This window comes from Dasypus novemcinctus, chromosome 21 (assembly GCF_030445035.2).
Source record: "Dasypus novemcinctus isolate mDasNov1 chromosome 21, mDasNov1.1.hap2, whole genome shotgun sequence".
NCBI classification, from domain to species: Eukaryota; Metazoa; Chordata; class Mammalia; order Cingulata; family Dasypodidae; genus Dasypus; species Dasypus novemcinctus.
The window spans coordinates 55618668-55646419 of NC_080693.1; the positions used below are offsets into that span (position 1 = coordinate 55618668).

The 27752-nt window shown below is 46.0% G+C and overlaps 1 protein-coding gene across 2 annotated transcripts in view; it reads left to right on the forward strand.

Moving 5' to 3' along the window:
- LOC101428912 (protein FAM117A) overlaps positions 1-27752 on the forward strand; it is a 57120-nt gene that overhangs the window by 25499 nt on the left and 3869 nt on the right. Inside the window, exons 2-10 of one of the 2 annotated variants that reach the window (XM_071210611.1) lie at positions 3051-3220; positions 13050-13145; positions 14995-15105; positions 15583-15717; positions 16930-17131; positions 18426-18576; positions 26257-26372; positions 26959-27089; positions 27386-27416. In XM_071210611.1, the coding sequence (XP_071066712.1) occupies positions 3051-3220; positions 13050-13145; positions 14995-15105; positions 15583-15717; positions 16930-17131; positions 18426-18576; positions 26257-26372; positions 26959-27089; positions 27386-27416 (1143 nt within the window). The remainder of the gene's footprint in view (positions 1-3050; positions 3221-13049; positions 13146-14994; positions 15106-15582; positions 15718-16929; positions 17132-18425; positions 18577-26256; positions 26373-26958; positions 27090-27385; positions 27417-27752) is intronic. The other variant, XM_058284018.1, reaches the window with a different exon arrangement.

Here is a 27752-nt window from a genome sequence, read left to right on the forward strand (position 1 = left end):
AATGGGTATATGAAATGGGTAGAATGAAGCAAAACATAGCATTGTACATTTCATATTGATTACAACTGTTATAATGTATATAAATAGGTGAATTTGTATAATGTAGATAGTATTGTTAAGTCTTTTTAATATAAAGCCCTTCAAGTTTATTTATATCTACAATCCCCAGTTCTTTTTGCTGTGCTTAATGTACACATGAACTATCAAGGAATTACTACAGATGTGAAAGCTTCACAGATCTTAAGAGAGAGTGTTTTGTAGTTTTTTTTTTTTTTTCATTTAATTTTTAAAGATACATAGATCACAAAAAAATGTTACATTAAAAAATATGAGGTTCCCATATACCCCACTTCCCATACCCCCCACTCCTCCCACATTGACAACTTCTTTCATTAGTGTGGTACATTCATTGCATTTGATGAGTACATTTTGGAGCACTGCTACACACCATGGATTATAATTTATGTTGTAGTTTATACGCTCTCCCAGTCCATTCACTGGGTTATGGCTGGATATATAATGCCCTGCATCTGCCCTGCAATATCATTGAGGACAACTCCAAGTCCCGAAAATGCCCACATATCACACCTCTTTTTCCTTCTTCCTGCCTTCAGCAACTCGCATGACCACTGTCTCCACATCAATGATATAATTTCTTCCATTGCTAGAGTCACAATAATTCTATAGTAGAATACCAGTAAGTCCACTCTAATCCGTATTTTACTCCTCCATCCTGAGGACCCTGGGATGGTGATGTCCACTCCACCTCTAAATAGAGAGGGGCTTAGATTCCACATGTCTGATGGATGGAATTCTGCTTGCAGCTGTAGATTCAGTTCCCTGGTGTGGTGGTTGACCATCCTTGCCTCCCTATTAGCTGACCTCCACTTTATCATAGATTTTGCCCATGTAGGCGTTGGCTCACAACCTTCCACTCCCCTGCTATTTCCTCTAAGCCTGTCTTTCAGTCTCTAGCTCTCTGAGACAGCTTGATTTGCTTAATTCATATCAGAGAGGTCATGTAGTATTTGTCCTTCGATGCCTGGCTTGCTTCACTCAACATTAAGGTCCTCAAGATTCATCCATGTTATCCCATGCATTAGTATTGTATTCCTTCTTACAGTTGAGTAGTATTCCATTGTATGTATATACCACATTTTGGTTATCCATTCATCTGTTGATGGGCATTTGGGTTGATTCCAACTTTTGGCAATAGTGAATAATGCCGCTATGAACATTGGTGTGCATATATCAGTTTGTGTCCTTGTTTTCAGTTCTTCTGGGTATATACCACAGTGGAATTGCTGGGTCATATGGCAAATCTATAGCTAGTTTGTTGTTTTTTATTTTATGATTTATTTATTTATTTCTCTCCCCTTCCTCCCCCCTTTTGTTTGCTTTTTGTGTCCATTCGCTGTGTGTTCTTCTGTGTCCGCTTGCATTCTCATCGGCACTAGGAATCTGTGTCTCTTTTGGTTGCCTCATCTTGCTGTATCAGCTTTCCGTGTGTGCAGTGCCACTCCTGGGCAGGCTGCACTTTTTTTTGCATGGGGCGACTCCTTGCAGGGTGCACTCCTTGCATGTGAGGCTCCCCTATGTGGGGGATACCCCTGTGTGGCATGGCACTCCTTGCATGCATCAGCACTGCGCATGGGCCAGCTTATTACATGGGTCAGGAGGCCCTGGGTTTGAACCCTGGACCTCCTATGTGGTAGGTGGACGCTCTATCAGTTGCCAAATTCGCTTCCCAATAGCTAGTTTGTTTTTTTTTTAATTAATTAATTAATTAATTAATTTCTCTCCCCCCCCACCCCGGTTGTCTGTTCTCTGCGTCTATTTGCTGCATCTTTTTCTTTGTTCGCGTCTGTTGTTGTCAGCGGCACAGGAATCTGTGTCTCTTTTTGTTGTGTCACCTTTCTGCATCAGCTCTCCGTGTGTGCGGCGCCATTCCTGGGCAGGCTACACTTTCTTTCGCGCTGGGCAGCTCTCCTTACGGGGTGCACTCCTTGCGCGTGGGGCTGCCCTATGCAGGGGACACCCCTGCATGGCACTCCCTGCACGCATCAGCACTGCGCATGGGCCAGCTGCATACGGGTCAAGGAGGCCCGGGGTTTGAACCATGGACCTCCCATGTGGTAGACGGACACCCTAACTACTGGGCCAAGTCCACCGCCAATAGCTAGTTTTTTGAGAAACTGCCAAACTCTCCTCCAGAATGGCTGGATCCTACATTCCCACCAGCAGTGGATGAGGGTTCCCATTCCTCCACATCCTCTCCAACACTTGAAGTCAAGAGAGAGTGTTTTAAATGTGGTGATGGTCAACAGGATTGAAACTTACAGAAGATCCAAAACCCTTATATTTTATCAATATTTTCAACTTTTACCTTCTGTCAGAAAGCCTTAACCAAAAACTTCATTTAGAAGTAAATGAATGGATTTATGGTTCCTTTATTTTTGTACTGTTTAGATAGAAGTCAGAGGCAGAGGAGAGAACCAAAACTTGGATATTTTTCTAAACTGGATTTCCTCAGTCCTGGAGAGTTGAAAATAGTTGTGTCATTCTACTCATCTCAGTCACCTGGGTTCCCAGTGCTAAAGGAAGTGTGAAAAGCCCTTCAGTTAGTTGGGTTGAATTTGTACAATGTATAAGGAGCCCTGCAATGGGTGCTGGGGGAGGAAGAAGGGCAGGACATAAAAGTTAGAAGAAAACGTGATGTTGTCTTCAAGTTTCCGTCTTTAATGCTCTCAGGAAACAGTATTAGGACCAAGGAGTTCACAGTTCATAGTCCAGTAGGAACAGGAAAAAGGTAGAGGACATTTATAAAGTAATACCTAAGTCCAAAGTAAAATGGTATAAATTGTTTGCAGTGATAAAGGCTAGGTAAGTCAGGGAAACTCTTATGGTTTTGTAGGCTGCTTCACATTCTTTTGGGAGGAAGGTGGATATGTGACTATTAGGTGAGGCTTACTGGAAGAGAGAGGGTTGGTTACCATATGTCTCTTTCCTCCATGCTGATGCCAAGATGTGCGGGCTGTGCTCTTTTCCAGCCAGTGTACCATGTTCAGTGGCCCCAGAAAAATCAGTGTGTAGGCCTCAGCCACCCCAAGTCCGACGTACTTTCTCCCTGGACACCATCCTCAGCTCCTACCTTCTGGGCCAGTGGCCACGAGATACTGATGGGGCCTTCACCTGCTGTACCAATGACAAGGCCACCCAGGTAATGAAACTCTCTCCTTTTGGGAGAGGGATAAGGATGGGGTGGGAGGGCTAGCTGGCAATGGAAGGCTTTTATTTTTTTAAAGCAGCTTTTTTGAGATGTATTCACATACCATACAATCTATCCAAAGTGTGCAATCAATGGCTTTTAGTATTCTCACAGTGTTATGCATTCATCACCACAGAAATTTTTAGAACAATTTCATTACTCCAAAAAGAAAAGAAAGAAATGGAAGACTTTTGACCTATTTATCAACTCTGTCATTGAAGTGAAATCCTGGATTTTGACTGTACATACTTACCAAGTAGCTTTTTATCGACTATTGAACATTTACCAGCTTGTTTTTCTCTGTAAACTTACATGAAAATGAGTTTGCAGTCCACCTGACAGAAAAGTTAACATGGGTTTTTCACTTTGGCTTTTGAGTATTCATACATGGGTAACTGAGAGTTAACCTTGGGATTTATTCTTTAAATTTTAAAGAATTTATTCTTGCTAAAATTAAACTGAGGCCAACATTCAGTTGAGTTTTGCATTCCCTGGACAACTGGAAAAAGTGACCCAAAAGTATACTAAGCCAGGACAGAGTCCCCTTGGAGCAATAGGAGTGAGGAGTACTCAGGTAATGGAGAGTTGTCCCTTAGCCACCCACCCAAGGGCTGGCAGATGCTAGCCTGGGATTTCAGTGGACTCATTCAGGTCCTGTAGAGCCCAGGTTCTTCTCCTTCGGTGTTTTACTTCAGGATAGCCTTTTTATTAAGAATTCTGTACTTGGAAGGAAGCTCTGGAGATCATCCAGTCCATTTGTCAGTTTTTGGGTAAGATATTATTAGCCTGAAAAAGAAGTCACCTTGTGAAATTATACAAAGATATTTCTTAATCTGACTCAGGATGTCAACATTCTTAGTTAAATTTTTAAGAGTCAATTTTCCTCCCTTTTGATGCTGTTTAAACCCATTCATGTTTAACTTAGAACAAATGAGTTGTTCCCCTCTGCCATCCCAGATGGAGGTCACTGAGTGTAGAAAGGCTCAGAGACAGGCCTTAATTCTGGGTGGTCCTGGGCAAATCAGCTCTTCCTTTACAGAATGGGTGGAGTGTGCCTGTTCTGCTTATTCATAGGTGGCACGATGACTAAATGACGTGTGAAAGTGCTTTGTGCAGCTCACTTTGCGCTTCCTCCTCTTCTGAGCACATCATGTCAGTTCCTTTCTTTTATTTTTTAAATGAGATCCATTCCCAAATGTTATTCATGAATGTTTGGATGCCCAGTCCTGTTCTTGGAATGTTGGAGTAAAGAATAAGGAAATGAGCAAAGCTTTGGCCTCTTTCAAACTGGGTTTCAGTTCTATGAAGGCCAGAAAACAGATACAGCCAAGGGATCAGATGGGGCCAAAAATCTGACCCATTTGGAGGAAGAAAAGAATTCTCATAGGAATATCCCACCTTGAACCAGCAAGAATTTCCTGCAGTTAAAATCAATGACCCTCTTCAGCTGTATGAACAGAATGTGTAGGGAGAATACACTCTAGGTAGCAGAGTAGGTCTGTTACTTCTTGGGAACCGGGGCATTGTTGTTACCTGTATCCTTTGCAGAGGACAAGTAGAGTAGGTTCTGCTTCCCCCACTCCCATGTGTGTACACACCCATTTCTCTTTGGAGGCAAATACTCAGACCAAATAATATTTTGTATCTAGTCAAGCAGTGGCTTCCTGGAGAAGCAGGACTTGAGGTTGCTTCAGGCGTGTTAGCTCGTAATTGCATCCCCCTTTGTCAGACAGCAGGCTTCTATGTAGCCCACCAGTTCCTGTCCTGTCCTTTCCTGCTACCAGCTTTCCTAGGAACACTTGAACCCACTCCTCATATAGCTCTTTCTCTTTGTCAAATCAAGGGCAGGGTTGGCCTCTGATATTCTCTGGCTGGGTTGAAAGGCATGAAGCTCTAGACTGTGTTTTTGCTCAGGCTCCAGCTGCAGGCCAGATCTTTTATATAACAAGTCTGGGCTTCTTGCCACAGCAAGACAGAGGTCAGTGATGCTCCTCCATGGGTCTGGCAAGGCCAAGCCACGCAGCTTTCCTCTTTCCCTGGGATGTGCTCCAGCCCTCGAGGAACTCTTAGCAACCTGTCAATATTGTGGTTGCCATCAGGAGGTGGGAGAATTCTGATCAGCATAGACATCCAAACCAAAATATGCACTCTGCCCATCTTTCATTCCTGTCCTTCTGGAAATTTTCTGCTTTTAGGTTTCAGGCACCATTCAAATTCCTGCTTGAAGCCCTCTGGCCTGGTACAGGCTACCTTCTATGACACTGGTATTACACTGGGAATGCCTGAGGCTCTCCTTATATCTGTCTAAGTAATTGTTGTTCCATCACTACTGAGCACCAGTGTATCACTCAGAAAGTACTGGAGACAAGGGAGAGGTTTTTCTTGTAGAGATACAAGGGTACAGGGATAATAGGGAGGCAGTATCTACCAAAGCCCTTGAGAGCTTTTAAGCTGTTAAAATGGGTTGCTACCGGAACCTTTCCCCAATTGCTTTGAGCTAAAGTGTGGCTATTGCCACCTCTCACCCCTACCTCCCACCTTCTGCCCTTTCTCTTCTAGGCATACCACCATGACTGGCAGCTCCTTTACTCCTTTCCTCCCCACTCTCGCCCCAGAAGAAGCAGCCAGATTGTTTTTGGGACCACATTAGCCTGCTGGCATTCCAGGGGGGCATGCCTTGCAGTGAGATCAGCAGTCATGATTATGATTTAGGTTGAGCAGCTCCCTTCTCTGAATCCCCTAGAGCAGGCCAGGACCCTACCCATTCCAAGTGAGTTTCAAACCCAGGCAGCAAACACTGCTGAATCCCTGTCATTTAGATCACCATGCATGTGGTGTAGCAAGACTTTTTCACAGAGCAGAGGACAAAGTTAAAATCTCTCAGTTCTTTAATATGTCACATTGCCAACAAGCCTAATATTCTTTTCCTAGGCTTAGCTGTGTTATAGGCAAGTACAAAGGGTTTTCTATCCTATAGGTAGTTTTCAGGATATTTACAGTCTGACAGGGAGCGGGTGAGAAGAAAGATGTGGATGGATCTCATCTGGGAAATTGGTGTTTTAAGTAGCAGGAGAAGGTGTGAGTGTGTTAATCAGGGAAGGAGTACTTTGGATATACTGCATATTTTGAGCCAGGATTAGCAATGGGAGAGGGACCAGAGTCTCCCAGAGGTCAACTTAGTGAGCATGAAGAAGTTTGGTCCAGCAATAGCTGAACACAGAGTGGCTAGCCAGGAGAGACTAGGGAGGCTCCTGTCCAGAATCACCTTCATCTGGAAGAGCTTTCTTTGTGTCTTGAAGGCCTTTGTCAGGATTCTCCGGTCAAACTGACTATTTTTTGCCTCTTTGGACCACACTCCCTCCAGATCAGTTGGTAAACCAGTGCTGCCCACCAAGTGCTTTGGGCTGGCCCCTCCTAGCTGCCAGGCCCAGGCCCAGGCAGGTGATGGCAGCACAGGCCGGTGGCTGCGGTCACCATTCTCTTGTTGCTGTGCAAAGCACTTGAGTCTTCTTGCACTCTTCTCGAGGGAGGAAGTGGTCTTGCCACAGCTAGAATGACTGAGCAGTGTTCCCCTGCTGGTCTTCTCATCCTGCAAGCAGACAGGGCCCTGGGTACCTGTACTGCCCAGCTCCATTTCTTTCGCATTCTCCAGGTATGGTGGGGAATCCACTATGATAGACTTTTTTTCTTCAGACCTGACTTAATCTTTCGAAAAAAATAGCTTAATTCCTTGACAAGCCTCATAGAGTATCATGAAGGCCAGAGGCAGAGGTGGTCATGCTTGTTTGAGAAAATTTCCCTTTCTTTTCCCTTCCTGGACGCTGCCCTCCTTTTCCCAAGTTAAGTACCTCGACATTTGGTGATGATATGCCATTCCATCTGACCTTTTAAAAATGTTTTCCTTTGTGGGTGTGGGGGCTTAGGCATAGCACCTATTTTACATACTGAGATCAGGACCCAGGTGTTCAGCATGTGGTTTGATGACAGCAGAGAATATTTGAAAATAGGGCCATGATATTTAATCTGAGGGTTTTGTTGTCATTATAGGGCCAGAAAAGGCAACTTCGGTTACCTGCAGCCAGGGTTTTGGCCAGTAGGCCACCCTCAGAGCCTTCTCCTGCCTCTTTGTTTGGTTCGAGTTCTAAGGGCTGATTCCCTGCTGAATTTCAGTTGCACACATGGTCACTGACCATCCATACCATTCTGATCGGTAGCATGGGTTATGCCCCAGTGCCAGCCTAGCTCTGCCCCTGGAGCTTCCTCAGCTGCCAAGGTCACTGAGACAGCGTGAGCTATGCTCTTCCTGCCTCTGTCATGGAGTCCAGATAGAAACCTAGTTGGGTTGGGGATAGAAAAACAGTCACAGTTTGGAAGTTTTTCAGTTCCATCCTGCCCCCACCTTTTTGTTATATTAGGCTGCTCTCTGGGAAGCTGCCCTTCACTCCTACCCTCAGTTCTCCTACATGTTGCTCTTGGATCTCAGAATCTCAGGCAAGGCTTTCTTGGTCTAACTCACATCCAGTTTTGCATAATTCAAGCAGCATTTTCACAGTGTACTGAGGCCATTCATGGTTAGTAAGTATGCATCTTGACCTCTCCCTAAGTGGCTCCCCCTGGACGAGAGTGTTCAAAATAAATTTGTTGCAGTGCATGAGTTACCTTGACAAATTTGGTCTGCTGAGCTTGAGCCCTACCCTGCTCCAGGATGATTTGGAATGACTATTTACAGTACTATTGGGCAGCGTAGTTTGATCTTTGTGGTCAGAAGTGTAGCTATTTGAAGGGTACTTTCCTTAGCTGTAACTCTCCTGTGCTCTGAGGAGACCTTGTTCCACACCTGTGTGGTGAGATCTAGAGGAGCAAGGCCCCATCCACCCTGGGGCACTGGAAATCAGGGACAGGCCATGGTCCCTCTCTTGGACGCTCCCAGTTCCATGGAAAGGGCTCAAAGCCCACGCTTATGCATGTGCCTGCCTAAAGAATAGGTTAAAACACAAGAAAACCTACTTGTATCAGGGTCCTGAGACTGCCATAACAAATCATCTCAAACTTAGTAGCTTAAATCAACAGAAATTTATGCTCTTTCAGAGGCTCTCAGGGGAGGATCCATTCTTTGCCTTTTCCTGTTTCTGGTGGATGCCAGCATTCTTTGGTTTATAGCCATATCACTCCAGTCTCTGCCTCCAGGGCCACAATGCCTCCTCCTCTTCTCTGTCTAGTCTCCCTCCGCTTCCTTCTTTTAAGGACAATTTGGGATGACATTTAGGGCCCGCCCGGATAACCCAGGATGATCTCCCCATTTCAGGATCCTTACCTTAATCAAGACTGCAAAAATTGTACCTTATAAGGTAATATTTACAGATTCCAAGGATTTAGGACCTGATATCTCTGGGGGCCATTTTTCAACCCGTCACAACTGCTGACCTCATTGCCTATTACTCTGCCCTCATTCTTTCTGCTCTAGCCACACTGGCTTCCTTTTCACTCTTTTTTTTTTTTAAAGATTTATTTATTTCTCTCCCCTTCCCTTCCCCCCCAGTTGTCTGCTTTCTGTGTCCATTCACTGTGTGTTCTTCTGTGCCCACTTGCATTCTTGTCAGCGGCACCAGTCTCTCTTTGTTGCGTCATCTTGCTGCATCAGCTCTCCATGTGTGCAGCACCACTCCTCGGCAGGCTGCGCTTTTTTCGCGCAGGGGAGCTCTCCTTACGGAGCACACTCCTTGCGCGTGGGGCTCCCCTGTGAGGGGGACACTCTTGCATGGCACGGCACTCCTTGCATGCATCAGCACTGCACATGGGCCAGCTCACCACACGGATCAGGAGGCCCTGGGTTTGAACCCTGGACCTACCATGTGGTGGGCGGATGCTCTATTAGTTGAGCCAAATCCGCTTCCCCCTTTTCACTCTTAAACTCACCAGGCTCACGCCTGCTTCAGGGCACATGCTGTTTCCTCCATATGGACCACTCTTACCTCAGATATTCCCATGGCTCACTGCCTTACTTTCTTCAAGTTTTTATTCAGATGTTACCTTTTCAGTGAGGACTCCCCTGACATGACATTTAAAATTATAATCCCCCACTAAACTTTCCTCCCCCTTTTCTTTTTGTATTTTTCTCCTTAGCACTTATCACTGTTTAAACTGTCTCCTTCAACTAGAATGTAAACTCAAATGGGACAGGGATTTTTGTTGTTTGTGCAGAGCTGAATCCCAGTGCCTAGACTAGTACCTGGCACACAATATGCATTCAGTATTTTTTTGCTGAATGCGTGAATGACATATATCCTGAACTCATGTACAGATGAGACACAGAGCAAAGGGGTAGTCAGCACTGGGTAGATAAGTTAGGGAAGGAACCCTAATGAGAAGAGTTGGCAGGGCAGGGTATCTTGAATGGGGAGTGCAGCCTGTAGAAGGCCAGAGGTCAGGGGGTAAAGTAAGAAAAAGGAGATATGTTGGCCTGGGTAGGACAAAGAATCAAGTATGGAAAGCCCAGAACTGAAGGTAAACATGGTGGTCTCTCTGACCAGAGCCTTGAGACAGAAGAGATGGCCTTGGCTGTACAGTTTACACAGAGTAGACCCTCTCTGCTGAAAGATGTTGAGCAGAGAGAGGTGGGATGAAATGGATTAAGAGAGGAGAAGATCCTGGTTTCCATGATTTTCACATCCTTTGTATATTCTTGTGCTAGCCTATGTCAGACTTCCAACCCTTCACATATCCCAGAGGAAAGAGGGCCGTTAAAGAGATTGCAGGAGATGTTAGTTGAACCTGAGTGTGGCTGTTCTCAACTTCTCACTACCTACCCATGGGTACAGTACCTTCCTGGAGGAGGAGAAATGGGCATCATCTCTTTCACCTTTGTCATCCCATCTATATCCTCTGCCACCTTTTCAGGGATAATGGGCTTGCATTAGACTCAGAGCTTTGATTAACAGATTAGCTAGCAATCTGTATGGTTAGCTTTGGAGCTGGGAAGGGAGGACTATTCATGTGTCCTCTGGGTTGAGGTGTTGTCCAGGTTGAGGTGATTGTTGGGGAGAATGTCTTCCTCCTCATTTTTCAGTATAAGCAGCAGCCTTTTCTGAGGCTCTGTCTGGTTACACCCAGGCTTAGAGGGGCATGGGCATTTTGAAGTAGAACAGCTGCTTGGTTTCCATGTACTATCAGAGTCAGAGTCACCTAGAGGGCATTGGGGTATAGGTCTTTTTTTTTTTTGGATCCAAAATGTTTATTGGGATGGTATCCCACTCATCTTCCTTCAGGGTACTTTTAGTGCTGCTTCCATCTGAAGGAGCATCCTTCTGTAAACCTTGCTTTTCCTCCAGTAGGTTGGCAGAGGACAGTGCAGCAACCCCCACACAAAACTACTGTTTGTGCATGGCTAAAGACCGTGGTGACTTTATAGCATCCTGGGCATTTTACATCATGAAGTAGGAATTGGGGCTCTGCACCAGGCACTGCTTCTTGTGTTTCCTCTTTTCTCCTCTGAGAGGGATGGAGGAGGTCCTTTACGAGAGGCATGTTCTCATGGGGAGGTCATTACCTCCGGAAAGGAGGGGGATATAGGTCTTAAGGTATGGACCTGAAGGGTGTACTATCTGACCTTTTCCTAAAGAAGGGAATTGTGGGAGAATGGATCTCTGGATAATCTCTCTTGGGATGCTAGCATGAGGCCAAGGAAATGAGGGCACTTATCACACTGTGGTTGTGTCTCAAGCCCAGTAAATCTTTTGATCAGTGGGCATCTGGGAGAAGGAGGAACTAGGGAGACTCAATTCCTTGGGGCCCATTCCACTGCAGCTGTCTCACAGGCAGTCTGCTCTCACAGTCTTGCTCAGACTGCCCCCGCCAAGCTCTTCTTAACAGCTGTTTGGTGGTGTCTTTTTTTTCCCCTTATCCTCCCTCTTTTCTGTTTGCAACAACTTCTTGGGGGAGGTCAGCAGATCTGTTGGAGGAGACGATTCCCAGGCCCTCATGTTTTTGGCAGCTTGTGCAAAGAAGTTAGAGAGGAGCTGGTTCCATTGGAGCAATCCCTCTTGGGTCCCTCCCTTGGAATGAAAGTGAGGATAATTGGTGGTGGGGAGGGATCTAGTCCTCCTCCACTTCATGGTTAGAGCCAACAACCCTCCACACCCTTGAGTAGGGGCTTAGAAAGTGTGGACCCACAACTCCCCCTGCCTTGATCATGGGCCTTTTGTTTTCCATGCAGCAGGGAGGGAGGAGGGCAGACTGAGAGCCCTGTTGTCATGAGGGGCAGAGCAGGGCCTGGGAGAAGAAGTAGTAATAAAGCCAAGAGGGATCAGGAATCAGGTCTGGGTCCAGAGTTTTGAAAGTATTTTCTCTCCTGCTTGTTTAGGAGGACTTTGGGGGCCTCAAACACTTACTTTGTGTGCAGCCTGGAGGCATTGCACTATACAAGAATCTCCTGCTTTAGTTGGGGACTAAGGACAGGGGTCTTCTGTTGACTTTCCTCCTGTTCTATCAATTAAAGATTCCTTATTGGAGTCCCATCTGCCAACTCATTTCTACCGGGCTCCACAGAACCTGAGCCCATGCTAGACACATAGAGGGTGAGAGTAAAGACTGCCAGTGTTTCCTAGAATCTCTGCTTTTGGAGTTGGTTGGGATAGGGAGGGACAATACTTGTCCTTGTCCTTGGGGAGCACCTGGCATAACTGGGGTTATGGTACATGGATAAATGTCATTAAGAGGTTGGGGAGCAGATGTGGCTCAGTCGTTGAGTGCCTGCTTCCCATGTACAAGGTCCTGGGTTCAATCCCGAGACCTCCTGAAAATAAAAATAAAAAAGTCGGGAAACGGACTTTGGCCCAGTGGTTAGGGCGTCCGTCTACCATATGGGAGGTCCGCGGTTCAAACCCCGGGCCTCCTTGACCCGTGTGGAGCTGGCCATGCGCAGTGCTGATGCGCGCAAGGAGTGCCGTGCCACGCAAGGGTGTCCCCCGCGTGGGGGAGCCCCACACGCAAGGAGTGCACCCGTGAGGAAAGCCGCCCAGCGCGAAAGTGCAGCCTGCCCAGGAATGGCACCGTCCATACTTTCCGTGCCGCTGACGACAACAGAAGCGGACAAAGAAACAAGACGCAGCAAATAGACACCGAGAACAGACAACCAGGGGAGGGGGGGAAATTAAATAAATAAATAAATCTTAAAAAAAATAAAAAATAAAAACAAAAATAAAAAAGTCATTAAGAGGGAAACGGCTGTGGCTCAATCAGTTGGGCTACTGTCTACCATATGGGAGGACCTAGGTTCGTGTTCCAGGGCCTCCTTGTGAAGGCAGGCTTGCCCACATGCTGCGGAGAGCTGCCCAGCCTGCAAGCACCACAGAGAGCCGACTCAGCAAGGTGATGCAACAAAAAGGGAGACAAGCAAAAACACAGAAGAGCGTGCAGTGAATAGGCACAGAGAGCAGACAGTAAAACAAGCAACAAAGCGGGGTGGGGGGAATAAATAAAAAAATAAATACGGACACAGAGAGCAGACAACACGCAAAAAACTGCAGGGGGAAGCTAAAAAAAAAAAGTCATTAAGAGGGCAAAGATCAGATTGACCCTGCTAGTTCATCAGGAAGGTTTCCTGGAGTATGTGGATTGGAAAAGAGGCAGGAGAGGGGTAAAACTTGAAAGAATTAAAACAGGTGTTCAGGAGGCTGATGAGAAGACTTCATGGCCCACTGCTTTTGACCAAGAAATCATGTGTTTCCTTTCCCAGTGCCTGCCTGAGAAGTAACTCTGTTTCATTATGTTTTTCTCCATGCAGACCCCTCTATCCTGGCAAGAGCAGGAAGGTGAGCAGGCCAGCTCCTGTACACACAAACGTTCGGCATCCTGGGGCAGCACAGACCACCGAAGAGAGGTAACTGCTCCCTTGGACTCCCTGGCTAGAATAGCTGCCTCTTCTCTAACGCCCCAGCAGTTGATATGTCTGCTCCAAAGTGGAATCACTTTTCCATTCTTGCTTGCCACCACCTTGCTTTTTCCTGATGAGATGGCTCCTTGGTATCTGACTCCCAGCCCACTAGTAGCCAGGCCTTGAGCCCAGCCCCTTCTGCCAGGGCCAGCACTGCTGGTGCCCACCAGCAGTCAAGCATAGGACCTGATTTTGCCTTGTTTGCCCTTGGCTTTGAGGTGGGTTCTAGATTCAGAGACTGAAGTAAGATAGGGAGTGACTTTCTGGGAACTGGCTGGAAGCCCCCAACCTCACTGACTTACTGACTACTTAACTGTTCATCCAGCCTTTTTTTTCTTAAGATTAATTTCTTTATTTCTCCCTACCCCTTTGTTGCTTTTCACCTGCTGTGTCTGTTCATCTTTCTTGTTTCTTTAGGAGGCACCAGGAGCCGAACCCAGGACCTCTGATATGGAAGGGAGGTGCCTAATGACTTGAGCCACCCCTGCTCCCTGCTTTGTTGTGTCTCTCATTATGTTTTTTCTTCTTGTGTCTCTTGTTGTGTCAGCTTGCCACATCTGCCCATCGCACCAGCTCGCTGTCGTCTTTTAGGAGGCCCTGGGATCTGAACCAGCCACCTCCCATGTGGTAGGCAGGAGCCCAGTTGCCTGAGCCACATCTGCTTCACCCAGCCTGCTTTTTTTTTTAATTTAAAAAAAAATTTTTTTTTTTCATCCAGCTTGGTTTTCAGAAGAAGAGAAAAATAGTTTTGTGTTGCAAGTACTTTTTTCCTGGCTCTCCCTTTCCCTTAGGAATGCCCAAGTCATTGAGGTTAAGTAGAGAAAGCCATAGGCTAGAATTCCAGGGCTCCCAAACTAGTTCTGCCCTGGCTGTTGTGTGATGGCTCCTGAGTGGGTCAACTTGCTAGGACCTCAGCCCCTTTACAGGGAGAGTATCTTCAGCCCTCCTTGCTGCTGAGAACAACAATAAAATTAAATATAATGTAAAAAATGCACTGTTGAATTTAAGACTAGTGGGGAATACAAAGAATTTAAAGTTTTCCATTATCAGAAGAAGCAAATTGTAAATACCAAGGACAGGGATTCATGGTATGACTGAATCACAGTAGCAAATCTAAAAGCACTTTCTTTGTAGTCATAAATTCCACAGTGATGGGCAGCAGCTCTCCTCTCTGAATTCCATTTAACTTAAGTCCACATCTAAATAGCTTTGCATCCTCTGAGCATCAGCCAGCAGAGAACAAGTAGGTCCAGAATTACAAATGCGATAGAGATAATACTCAAAATTACCATTGATAATTCATAATTGTTACAAGATATGGAACCCAGTATAAAATCTGATATTCCTTATTGAGAACCTGTTCCTTGCTCGGTATGGTCTACTTTAAAATTGGTCTCAGGGACTTTGAGATAGTTGTGAATGTACTTTGAGTAAATTACTGTTACCATTTAGAAACATCACTTTCCGTTTTTCTTAATAGAGTAATATTCCATGCCTTTGGAATCTGTGAAAGGCAAAATTATTTCAGTGATGTATTGTTTTGATTTTTTGGAAACGGATCCATATATGTAATACATGGTAATTTAAAAAATCAAATAATCTAGTTGGTAAGGTTTCCAGGTTGTATGAGGAACCTATCATCACAGATTTTAACACCACCATGCTATTTTGAGATGGACGATGACTTTTATATATATTTTCATGGGCCTCTGGCAGGGCCACACCTGGGAAGAGAGACCCAGTGCATTTCTGCTTTGCTTTACCTGCCTCTCTTCTTCCCTCTCTGGGCTGCCAGATTTCCAAGCTGAAGCAGCAGCTGCAGAGGACCAAGCTGAGCCGCAGCGGGAAAGAGAAGGAGCGGGGCTCCCCACTCCAAGGGGATCATGCTTTGCGGGGAGCAGTGAAGGTATGTTTCTCCCCTTTTGTCCCTCTCCAAGTCACGTTCCCCAGTGTGGGCAGAGTTCTCTCAGGTCTGGTAGCCACTGAGCACTACCACGTTGCATGCTCTATGGTGAGGTAAAGTTTTGGTCCAAACTTGGACTTTCTGAGTGACATTGGAAGGTCTCCTCATTCTTCTGAATTTCTCTCTCTTCCACCCACTGCTTATAAAATTGAGGTACTTATGTTTCCTGCAGACTCTGAAAACACAATGTAGGCTTCTCAAAGCTCTAACTTCTGGGAAAGCCCCTACTTAATGGACCTATTGCAGTGGTCCCTGTCCCCAAATCCTTCTCTATTCACTTGGTTCTGCAGTATAGACATGAACCTCAGAAGCACTCGTTCTGCAGTGTAGACATGACCCTCAGAAGCACTCAGTACCACCTTATTAACCAATGACTATAGGTGGGACCTTATGTGACTGCTTCATTTATCTCCTCCTCAGGTGTCCCCTCCCAGCTTCCTCTCAGGGTCCTCTGTCTTGCGACTCAGCCCCTGCCTGCATAGGAGCCTGGAAGGGCTCAACCAAGAGCTGGAGGAGGTGTTTGTGAAGGAACAGGGTGAAGAGGAGCTGCTGAGGGTGAGTGGTGACTGCACCCTAGATGTGTTGATGGTCACCTTACTGAGCCTTGGATGGGGTGAAGATGGGAGTCTTGGGTTTTGGGGCCTCATAGGCCATGGACACCAGTCTGTGAATGAACACAAATTGAGTTTATTAGTCCTAAAGCACTTAGCTATAGGGACAGCAGAGATGGGTGGGTGTAATCAGGGAAAGCTTTGTGGTGGTGTATAGAAAGAGAAGGAGCAAGGATTGGCAGGGCAAAGAGTCCCCAGCTGGGAAGAATGGGCTAGGCATCATTCATTAGTCAGACTGCCAGCTTACTGCTCCTTGTGTCCTTGGCAGCATCACCCAACCATGCCTCAGTTTATGCTGCCCCCTTTGCCTGTGTTACCACATCCCCTCCCTCCATCTCCACCTGGTAAAATGCATGCATCTGTCACTGCACAGATGCCCCTGTGCAGCCTTCTACCTTGCCCTCCTCCCAGGCAGAATTATGTTTTACCCTTTTTTCACTCTCAAGGCAGTTTTATACTGGCACAGTACCACTGGGGAGTGCCAGTTGGACGGTATTAATATAATTCTAATGGTCATACCCCTCAGTTTATGATTTACTTACTGGTTGTATTTTTAATTTGGATATATATGTACTTTTTTATACATTGAAACATGTGCACACAATCTGATAAGCTGTAGGTACAAGTGCCAATGAATGTTAAAAACAAAAGGGGGTACAGGGGAGAGTATTTAATGCATGATAATGATCTGCACATTTGTCCTGCAATGGTATATAGCACTGATACCCTTCTGGTGGTTTGCTTCCCTCATGAAACTGCCTGCCTTGAGGGTTGCCACCATATATTATTCATCTTTGTGTTCCCAGAGCCAAGCACACAGAAGGTCCCTGCTCTCATGAGTCTTATAGCCTAGTGTGTAGAGAGGGAGTGTGTGTGTGACACATTGATCAAATCATATAAATAAACAACTTAATTACAGATTGGGCTGCAAGTGCTGTGAAGGAAAAGAACAAAGTGCTGTGGGAGAAACAGGAAGGGTCTATATTACATTAGAGGGTGGCTGGGGAAATAAATGTCTTGAGAAAGTAGGGTTCTGTTGTCACTGCTTTGTGCATAGAGGATGAGAACAATGGCAAGGAGAGTACACTAGGCTCACTGCAGTACTGCCCGAAAAGATACAGAATTGAGTGTCTTCATCCACCTCCTTCCCCATCAGATCCTCGATGTCCCTGATGGGCACCGTGCCCCAGCTCCTCCCCAGAGTGGCAGCTGTGATCATTCCCTCCTTCCCCTGGAGTTTGGCAACCTTACCAGCTCACCCTCTAGTCCCTTGGCATCCCCCCAGCCTTCTGGCCGGGTCAGCCGTGAGGAACACCGGGCTACAACTGAGGAGTTAGCATTCATCTCCAATGACAAAGGTAAGCTGAGGAGGCCGAGGCAGCAGGGCCAACATAGGGGTACCTCTAACCAATTTCAACCCAGTATATTTACCTGTTAACCAATCAGAATATCTTTAGGAATCATCTTTATTTCGCACATTATACCAATAATAACAGTGGTCCTTTATATTATTTTCTGATTTAGTTTATAAAGTCTCTGCACCTAAACTTTTATTTAATCCTCACTGTAATCCAAAGAAGCAATCTTTCATGTCCCTATTTTTTGGCTCAGGTTTGGAAAGTCTCTGTTCAGGTTTCTACTCTACCTGTTACTAGCGATGGGTTTCAATGGTAGTTTGAATTATATAAAATAAGACAATATGATCTCTTGCCCAGGGTCATAGAGTTTGACCCAGACTAAAACCCAAGTTTTCTGACACCAAAGCTCTACTTTCTTCTGTGCGGTGGCTGCTTCACTGAGAATGAGATAGCATTCCTCCCTTATAATTTTAAGGGTCTTTACGTTACAAAGCACTGTTGCTTGCATTGTCTTAATTTGATTCTCAGAGCAACCCTAGGAACCCTAGGAGGCAGAATGGTCAAGGGCAAGATGTAACAATACACATAGGTAAATAGAGCACAGAGTAATAAGGAATAAATGCGAGATAAATACAGATAAAGTCAATATTTGCAGTCTAGCCAAAGTACATGTGCTGTGTGGTAAGTGAGGAATTTTATCCTAGGCTACAAGTGGGGTTGAGTAAAGATCACTTCTCTGAGTCAGTACAAGAGCTCTTCCTGGAAGAAGGGATAGATTTTCAAGTCTGTGGAAAGGAATAAGCTGTGGTATGTTGGCAGGCAGGGCATTGCGGTCTTGGAAGAAGAGAGATGGGCAGACTTTATGGTTACTTTCAGCCTGAGATTTGCAGTACCAATCTCAGTCTACCTCCTGGGAACACAGATTTGATATTATACCTTATTTTTCCATCAATTCACAGCTTTTTTTTTTTTTTTTTAAAGAGGTACTGGGGATTGAACCCAGGACCTCATACATGCAAAGCACACCCTCAACCACTGAGCTGCACCTGCTCTGCTCAACTGCATTTTTAAAATCCTGTTATATTCTGTGTTTCTGTTCACGGCCTCAAGGCTTCTTGTTTTGTTTTGTTTTTAAGGTGGACTAAAGTATAAACAAACAAACTGGGTCAGCATAACCACTACTACCTACCTTACCATGTCTCCCAACCTTACCCCTTTATACCCAACGCCTGAGCCAAGGAAAGCAGAGACCTTTTCTTCAGTTCCTCTGGACTAAGCCTTGTTCTGTTTGCAGCCTCCTCTCCAGGCCACCCAGCCTTTCTTGAAGATGACAGCCCATCTCCAGTTCTTACCTTTGCTGCTTCCCCCCGGCCCAATCACAGCTATGTCTTCAAACGGGAGCCCCCAGAAGGCTGTGAGAGAGTGCGTGTGTTTGAAGAGGCCATGTGAGTACATCAGATGGACCAGGATTGGGAGGGAGGGGCAGGGAGAGAGGGTCAGCCCTACTTTCCTCACCTGACAGGCCCTTCTTCAGTCTTGGACTCTCTCTGGTCATGGAGGTGTTGTCAATTTTAGATTATCAGTATTGCAGTTTTTCCATGATCAAACTTGTTGACATTACCTACCCTGAGCACTTAAATCTTTGCTTATCACTATCTCCATAGAAACCTGCTCTCTGCCCACATGCCAGCCACCAGCATAGCAGGAGCTGGAAAGGAAAGATATCTGAAACCTAAACCCTTTGTTTCTTCTATTTTTTTCCATCCCCAGGGAAGGTGTGAGAATTGGCTAGGCCATAATCTGAGAAAGAGAGAGAGAGAGGGAGGAAGAACATACTCAGTTGTTCTCTTTAGGCAGAGATTGGAAGTGTTTCATTTCCACTGGGGTAGAATGGGGAGCTTAGACAGCTTTCCAGTTGCTTCTGAGTCAAGTCTTCACCCGGTGACTATAGTGTGGTTCAAGTGTCATGAATTCCCAGACAGAAATTTCTAGTCCTTGCAACTTACTTGTGACTATGGAATAGTCCCAAACCTGAACACATCATCCAGAATCCATTCTTATGTTGATTTCTTTACTATAGTTTGCTCACATTAGCAGAGAGGTTTGAGAGCTGACCTTTCCAAATGTACCCAGACAGTCCCCCTTAGCAGGCACTGTAAGAGCTAATTACATTTCTCCCTGCCAACCAAATATCCGTCGAGGCAGCATCACACTGGAAGTTGTGGTTTTGATCGCAGACAGGAAGTTTTGTCATGGTATGTGAGTGGAGGTTTAGCTGGGACAGGGTTTTGGGTCGTGAGGAAAACCATTTGTATCTGAAATAAGGGAAGGGACATTCTATGATGGCAGCAGAAGACACGTTTATAAGCCAGGGTAGGGGTTATGGAGAAAACAATCACTACTAGGGTTTTTGCTAACATCATCACTGTTGCCTGGTCTCCCTTCAGCACTCCTGGATCTTCTGGTAGGTGTGGAGAGAAGAGACCAAACCCTGTAACTTAAGGAGTCTCAGGGTTCTTAAACTCCCACCCCCCACCCCAGTGGTATATTATAGTGGAGTGATTATGATCTGGAATTAGCTTGTGAAAGTTAGGCTGTTGTTCGTCTTGATTCCTGCATAGACTCATATTGCTAGTAAAGGTCTTAAAGTCATCTGAACTAGTTTCTGGCATTTGCATTAATCCTTTAGAAAGGTGGTGATCCATCAATTACTTTCTAAGATATCCTAAGATAGTTCTTCAGCTCATTGTTGTCTCTTCATTTTATCAACTTTCGTTTCGGAAGACTGACTTGTGTTTAGCTATTGTTCGGCCACAGTTTCCTCTTCCTTGCTGCTCTATCCTCTGCGATTGCCTGGATTTCCCAGGGAAGGAGATGTACTGTTCAGGGTCAACTTGGTTGCCCTGGTTCTTTTAAGTGTTGCTTGGGCTGCTGTTGGCACCTTCCTCATGCGTGTGCGTGTACCCAGAGCCTTTCCTCTCCTGCCCATGCTCCATACCTCCATAAGGTGGAATTCTTTTAAACCCTTCTTGGTCAGGGGATACCTCGGTCAGGGGTCTTCTGGGACCCCCAGGCCTTCCCAAAAACACCTGGCATATCGGCCTTTTGCTTCCATCCACCTCTTGGCACTCTGTGCCAGTCTCTGCCTTCCTCCTCTCCCTTGCTCTTCTTTCTGGGCCTTGGAATTGTTAGAATTCTAAAATTAAAATGTTAATCAATTTATCTAGCTGTACACTAAGGACATTTTTCTGTATATATACGATACTTCAATAAAAAGTAAAAAAGAAAAACGTTATCCATGGGAACCTTTGGTGACAGAGCTTCACCATCTTCCCCCACATTTGTCTTCTTACCTAAAATCCCCACAACCATGACCCTCTAAGCATGGTCAGTCACTCTTTGTTTCATCATAAGGATTCCTTCCTCTAGAACTCTCTAACCTGGCCTCCTCTTATCCTTCCATTTTCCCTAAGTGGTGGGAAGGATAGGGACAATTCTTCCAATATTAAAAGTGAGACAGATAAGGCCAAGATCATACAGTGAGCTCAGTCTCTCGATAAGGTCTAGCCTTTCCCCTAATTGTCACTAGCCTTTTCTCTCGGCAAGGGCATTGGAATTTGGAAGCACACCTTTCAACTGTGCTTAAGAATTAGATTCATTTTTGCCCCCAGGAGACATTTGGCAATGTCTGGAGACATTTTTGGTTGTCACCACTTGTGGGGAGAAGGAAAGTGTTACTGGCATCTAGTGAGTAGAGGCCAGGCATGCTGCTAAGTATCCTCTGATGCACAGGACAGCCCCACAACAAAAAAATCATCTGGTCCCAAATGTCAGTAGTGCTGAGGTTGAGAAACCCACCTTTAGGCTATAAAGAGTCTTGGAAGTCACCTTGCCTGGATCTCTGCTTTCAAGCAAGTGGTCTGCCCTCAAAACATCCTTATTGGTGAAACCTCTCAAAAGGTTCTTTGGTGTCCTCTTCTCGAATCACATTGTCAGGAAGTTCTCCTTCCTGTCAAGCTTCAATCCTTCCTGCTGCTAGCTAAAGTATATTCCCTACTGTTAGCCATATTTCTAAAAAGTAGAGAACTGAGGAGCCTTAAGGCTTTCATTTTCTGGTCAATGAAATGTTTGTAGAGAGGCCCAGCTCCCTTACTCCCTGTAATATTTCTTATCCTTTCTCATTGGTTATTTCTCTCTCTCTCTCTCTCTGTATATCTGTATGTCTGTGTGTTTTTCTATATATCTCCTCTAGGTCCCCAGGTCCTGACCTGACCTTCCTGACTTCCTGTCCTGACAAGAACAAAGTCCATTTCAACCCGACCGGCTCAGCCTTCTGTCCTGTCAGCTTGATGAAGCCTCTCTTTCCCAGCATGGGCTTCATCTTCCGTAACTGCCCTTCAACTCCAGGGTCTCCCCTTCCCCCCTCCAGCCCCAGGCCACTGCCTCGGAAGGATCCAGAGGCTTCCAAGGCCTCCCCACTGCCATTCGAGCCATGGCAGCGCACCCCACCATCAGAAGAGCCTGTGCTGTTCCAGAGCTCCCTGGTGGTCTGAGGGCCCCTAGCCCTACTACTTTACCGTGGATACCAGTGCCTTGGTGGCAGGCCCCTTCCTAGCCCCTCTGAGATGGAGGATGGAGGGGCCTTTTCCTCTCGGCCTTCGAGCACTTTCATTTCTGTGTCAAAATCCCAGGTCCTCTTTCTGATGGATACCAGCCCCTCCTAACGTGAGGGGACCTGCCTTCTCCACTAGTGGCTAGGCAGCTCACAACTCACACTTGTGTTCCTGCTGCCTCCCTCATTTGGTGGAAAACTTACCCAGTAGGGGCTTGGGTCCCACACCCTTAGGTGTGAGACCAAAGGACTATATATGAGGCCCTTGTCCTTGTCATAGAGCAAGCTGGCCATGATCGAAGGAGATGGAATGCCGTGGCTTGCCTTCCCTCTCCTCCTCCTCCACACACACAGAAGAGGAGACCAGAAGATAGATGCCCTGTCCTCTCAGCCCCCTCCCTATGCCGCCCTCTCATTAGAGGAGCTGACCAAAGCAGCCCTATAGGGCCATAACACTCGACCAATTCAGCTGCTGGCAGAGGAGGGAGCATTTTCATCTCACTTTTACCCTGACTAAAGATTGTCTTAAGTAGCAACCCGGTCTGTCCAAGCCCCAGGTGGGTAGTGGGGGAGAGGAAGAGCTGGCATTCCTCTGGGTGGCAAGTGGCAACTATACTCTCCACCTGCCCATATCCGGGTTGGATTAGAAAAATGCCTATTTTTCTTGTATTGATGTAGAAACTCTATTTTCACCCAAAGACACTATTTTTGCAGCTGTTTGAAGTTTGTATATTTTCCGTACTGCAGAGCTTACATAAAAGTTGAAGAAGAATGTTAATGTTCAAGTTTTCTTATTCTGTGTTTAGAGGTTGTTTTTTGCAGATCTTGGTGTTAATAGACCAAATAAATAAATAAGTATTCGCAGCAGCTTGAGGTTCTGTTAATTTTTTTTTTTTTTTTTCCGGGAATGGGAGGTGAAGATTGAGGATATTGTACTGATAAATCCTGTCAAGGGAAGGAGTCTTTTCTTAACACACGATTATGTGGATCTGGGTGTTGTATGGGTGGATATAGAGTCCCTGGCCTCAGACCTCCAGGCTTGGACTCTTTACATGGATATATAAACAGTAGATCCATAAAAAGGTGTCCAGAATGAAGAGCATGGTGTCTCTTGGAGGTGGGGTGAAGGAATCAGTGGGGAAGTTGTTCATTGTTGGGTGAGTCTGGAAAAGCTTCCTACCACAAGTAGATTTCAGGGAGAAAATGATTGGGACCAAGGGGAGACAGTTTGGTATTATAGATGCTCATTGCTCCAATATAGGGAACAGGACCAGAGAATGACCTTCAGCTTGACTCTCTTGGCACAGTTTTGGGGAAGCTTTAGCTCCTTTTGGGTATTTTTCCTCTCTTACATTTCCATGAGTACCTACAACAAATTGTGAAGTGTTGGAGGGTAGAAAGAAACTTGTCCTTTTGCAACTTCAGGTTTACCATGCCTAGCTGTAAAGAGCTCTTAGGCTTCTGGAGAGAATGGGAATAAATATTCTAACATTCTGATAGTGCTTTGGAATTTATAAAGCATTTTCACAAAGACACATCATCCCCATTGTATGGGTAAAAAATTGACCTCAAGGGTAGTCATAATAACTACAACTGCATAGTATTCCGTAAGTTCTTTCACATGGATCTATCTCATAAGACCTCTCTACCAACTCCTAAACCAGGTTATTCTTACTACCATTCATTTTCTTGGTAAGTACCAGATACTGTGTCAAATGCTTTACATAAAATGTCATTAAAATATCACAACAACCCAATGAGAGAAATGTGCTAAATCCTACTGTTCTAATGAGGGAAGGATACTTAGAGAAAGATTGAATAAATTTCCCTAAGAGATGTAGATACAACATGGGGAGCTGGAAGTGGAAAGTAGATCATTTGAATCCAGTGTTCAAGCTTTTAACCACAGTACTCTCCTGCTTGCCCATAATATTTATTCCTTTATTCCCATTAGTTTCAGATGAGGAAACTTAACTAGCGCTCAAGTGCATTGTTTTCAAGTTCCCAGCTGGTAACAGGCAGAGCTGGGCTTGGAAGCCAGGTCTCCCCATTCCTGGCTAGGTTACTTCTCCTTTTGCCCCTGCTGCTGCTCAATACCCTGGATTCGAGATGACTCAGTGGCTTAAATCACTGGGCAAGATAGCAAAGTGGCCATTCCCCTTCCCTCACTAATATAAAGGAGACACTAGGGTGGGGACAGATCTTAACTGCTCTCTTTTTAAAATTATGGTAATATTTATACCAGTTTCCATTTTAACCACTTTGAAGTATACACTTCAGAGGTGTTAATTACATTCACAATGTAGTGCTAACAACACACTGTCCATTTGTCTACCATCTCTTACTCTCCCCCTGAGAGATGTCTGGCCTGCCCCCAAAGCCTTACTGAGTCACGCCTGGAGCTGTGGGTGTGGTGCTGCCCTGCGTTTCCTTCCTATGCCTGAGGCTGTGCCAAAGGAGCAGGCTGCCAGAAGAGGAGAAGGAGCTGCTACTCATTTAGCAGCCGGGTCTAACAGGCAGCTTGAGATCTGGGCCAGTTGTTAAGGGGAAAGGACATGGGGATGGTAGTGAAAGGACATGGGGTCAATTGTGCCCTAGCTCTGGAGGCAGGTGGAAGCCTAACACTTGGATGGATGACCAGTCTAACAAGGAGCTCATTATTGGGAAAGAATCTGGCAGTGCCTGGCCTTTTGCTCCATTGTTGGTGAGTTATAAGGGTTTGGAAAAAATTCACTTCAGTAAGTTTACATTTCCATCTCCAAGAGTTGAGGAAATAAAATCAGAGTTGAGAAAGAGTAATGATGAGTAGTATCTTAAACTTGCACAGCACACTAGACACTTCATAAAACATTTTCACAAACCTTGGCTCATCCTATCAGAATAGTCAAGAGGCAGACAAGGTGGCTATTACTAATTATTCCTAGGTTACAGACTGGGGAAACCGTGGCTCAGAATTTAGGTGACACGCGTCGGTTACCCTGCCTTTACGCTACAGAGGTGGGACGAGAGTCCTGATCTAGCAGGGCCGTACAGTATGAAACTCTCCCTCTTGCAAGCCTAGCATTGGGCGGGCAGCCGGAGAGTCTGCTCTTTTAAAGCCAGGCCTTGAATAACCTTGTGGGTAAAGTTGAGGGAGTAGAGTCGCTGACGCTGGGCGGCGCTAGAGGGCGCTGAGGCTCCATTAAGAGTTTCTTGGCGTTAGGACCCAGTAAAAGCCTCACCGGCAACTGGGAAAAAGACTTTGATTTGCTCTGCCGATCTCACCTTTTCCCCGCCCACCTGGCTGTCCTCGCACTGTGGAGCCAATTGGCTACATCCACATCCGTATACGTCATCACTCTATGCCCGGCTAACTACTAGGCCTCCCCTACGGGCTCCGGGTCGCAAGTGTCCTCAGAGATGCCTGATAGGGACACTTCGATGACAAGGCATTAACCTCAAGGCTGCTTGCTCCACTGGCCACCAGAAGATATGAAGCCAAGGTTCCGGGGCGGGTCTTCCTTCCTTGGAAGAAGTTGATATGTTCGGAGGAGTTTTCCCTTCGACGGGCCTGAGCAGGCAGTTCTAGAGGTGGCTGCTGGGCCCTGTGGAGCGGCGGTCGCATGCAGCTCCTATGAGGCCCCTGCCGCCGGTCGGCGATGTCCGACTGGAGCTGTCGCCGCAGCAGCTGCCGGCTGTGAGCGGGGCTCCGGTCGGTTCGTCCGGGCGTCTCATGGCCGCTAGCAGCTCCCTCGTGCCCGACCGGCTGCGCCTGCCGCTCTGCTTCCTGGGCGTCTTTGTCTGCTATTTCTACTATGGGATCCTGCAGGAAAAGATGTAAGCAGATCCCCGGGGCCGGGACGCAGAGCCCTCACGACCACCACGCTCCCTCTCCCAGCCTTGGCTCCGTTTGCGGGCCTCCAGCCCCAGACCGTGGGCATTCCTCATCTTCAAGCCCGCCTCTCCCGCGGCTGAGCCTCACCAGAATTCCAAAACCCGAGAGTTGGTTTCTGGGTTCTCGGGTCCTGGTTCTTTCTCTTACCTTAGCTTCTTTTTTCCCTGTTGGTTTTAAGGACCTGAATTTTACAGGCTGAGATTTTTATACCCAAACAATCTTCCCTGATCTGGGACGGCTCCTCATTGAAATTCCCAATGGCCTGCAGATAGCTAATTTTTTGGCCCTCGGCCTTGCTGTCTTAGCGTAAATCTCTTTTCTTGCCTGGGGTATTTGGCTTCACTATCTAATTATCCTTTCTCTCTCTCTTTCTCTCTCTCTGTCTTTCTCTCTCTCTCTAGTTCCATCCTTCACGGATATTCTTATTCCTAGGCAACAGGCTAGGCGACTGAAATGTCCTAATTTCTAGACCCAGTAAAATCAGCCCCTTTAGTAAATGGGGGGAATAATCCTTACCAAATTCTCCCAACATCCAGAAAGGCAAGATAAGCTCAAAACTTTTAGTCTCTTGGGACATAATAGATGAAAGTGAAGTAAATACACTAACTCCTCCTTCTCTCTGGTGCATTTTTTTCTTAGAACAAGAGGAAAATATGGGGAGGGAGCCAAGCAGGAGACGTTCACCTTTGCCTTAACTTTGGTCTTCATCCAATGTGTGATCAATGCTGTGTTTGCCAAGATCTGTGAGTACCTAGGTAGTAGTCTATTGTGTCCTCTGTTCCCTCACCTCTTCTAGTTAGTACTTAGGCAGGGATGGTGATTCAACCTTGGAATTTAACTCCCATTGCCCCCACCCTCTCTAGTGTGCATACCTACTGCTCTCACAGCCTCTCCTTTTAACCTCTCGCATTTAACTCCTTAAATTAAACCAACTTTTGAGTCAGAAATGTGCCAAAAATAGGTCCTCTCTGTTTCACATTCCTATTGAGATTTCTTCACAAGAAAATCTTTTTTTTTTATTTTAACTTTCCTTTATGTATCAGCTTCAAGCACATTTTGAGCTTTTTCTCTTCATTCTCTGGGGATGAAAAGCAGGGGTAATTAGTCCCTTGGACTGAATGAGTGCCCTGCAGGCAGTCTTGTGTTATGTTTAGGTGGGACTTACAATCCTCACTGATTTTCCAGTCTAAGAGTACAAACAGAGCTTGTACTCTCTGGGAGTTTCACTTCTTATTTGACAAGCAAATTAATTTCATGTGGCTTCAGTTTTTGCTCTGGGGTCCATCCTAGCCCCACCAGGTTTCTTTTGTTTCTGTTTTTGTTTTTTTTTTCTTCTCCCAGTGATCCAGTTTTTTGACACTGCCAGGGTGGATCGTACCCGGAGCTGGCTCTATGCTGCTTGTTCTATCTCCTATCTGGGTGCCATGGTCTCCAGCAACTCAGCACTGCAGTTTGTCAACTACCCAACTCAGGTGAAACCCCAGGATGGAATGGGGGTTGGCGCAGAAGTTATTTGAAAAGGACTAAGTGTCTTCCTTCAGGTCTGTGACTTACATAAAAAGGAAGCAGCCCGGGAAGAAGTGTGAGATATTCAGAGCATGCAGAACCGTAGAGCTGGGGTTTTAGTGGTAGTAGATCAGGCTGTGATAGGACTACGATCTGAAGCTGAGGTCCCTAATGCAAGCCCCACACTTACTCATCCCCAGCACCTCCTACAGTACTAGCATGACACAGATACTCAGAAATTATTTGCTGAATTTAATTTCAGGTCCTTGGTAAATCCTGCAAGCCAATCCCAGGTAAGCAGAAGAAGATGGTTTCCATCTTCCACCTTCACTCTTGCTGTAGTAAGTTCTCTTCTTGTGGACTAGAACTCTGTGTCCCCCTGGGCTTTACCATTCCATCATAACTATCTCCAGGGACTTTCTCTCATCCCTTCCTCTTGACTATCCTGTCATATGTATTACTTCCTGTGGTGGTGGGTGTGCAGAAGTTGGTAATCCCTAAAAGGAATTGGAGGCTGACCTAGTCTACTTCATGTGGTCAGTTATTTCAGTGTCTCAACCTCTCATTCCTCCCCACTTTCCCCCATCTTCCCTGTTACTTCCTAGACCTTTCACCTTTGTTCTGTACCT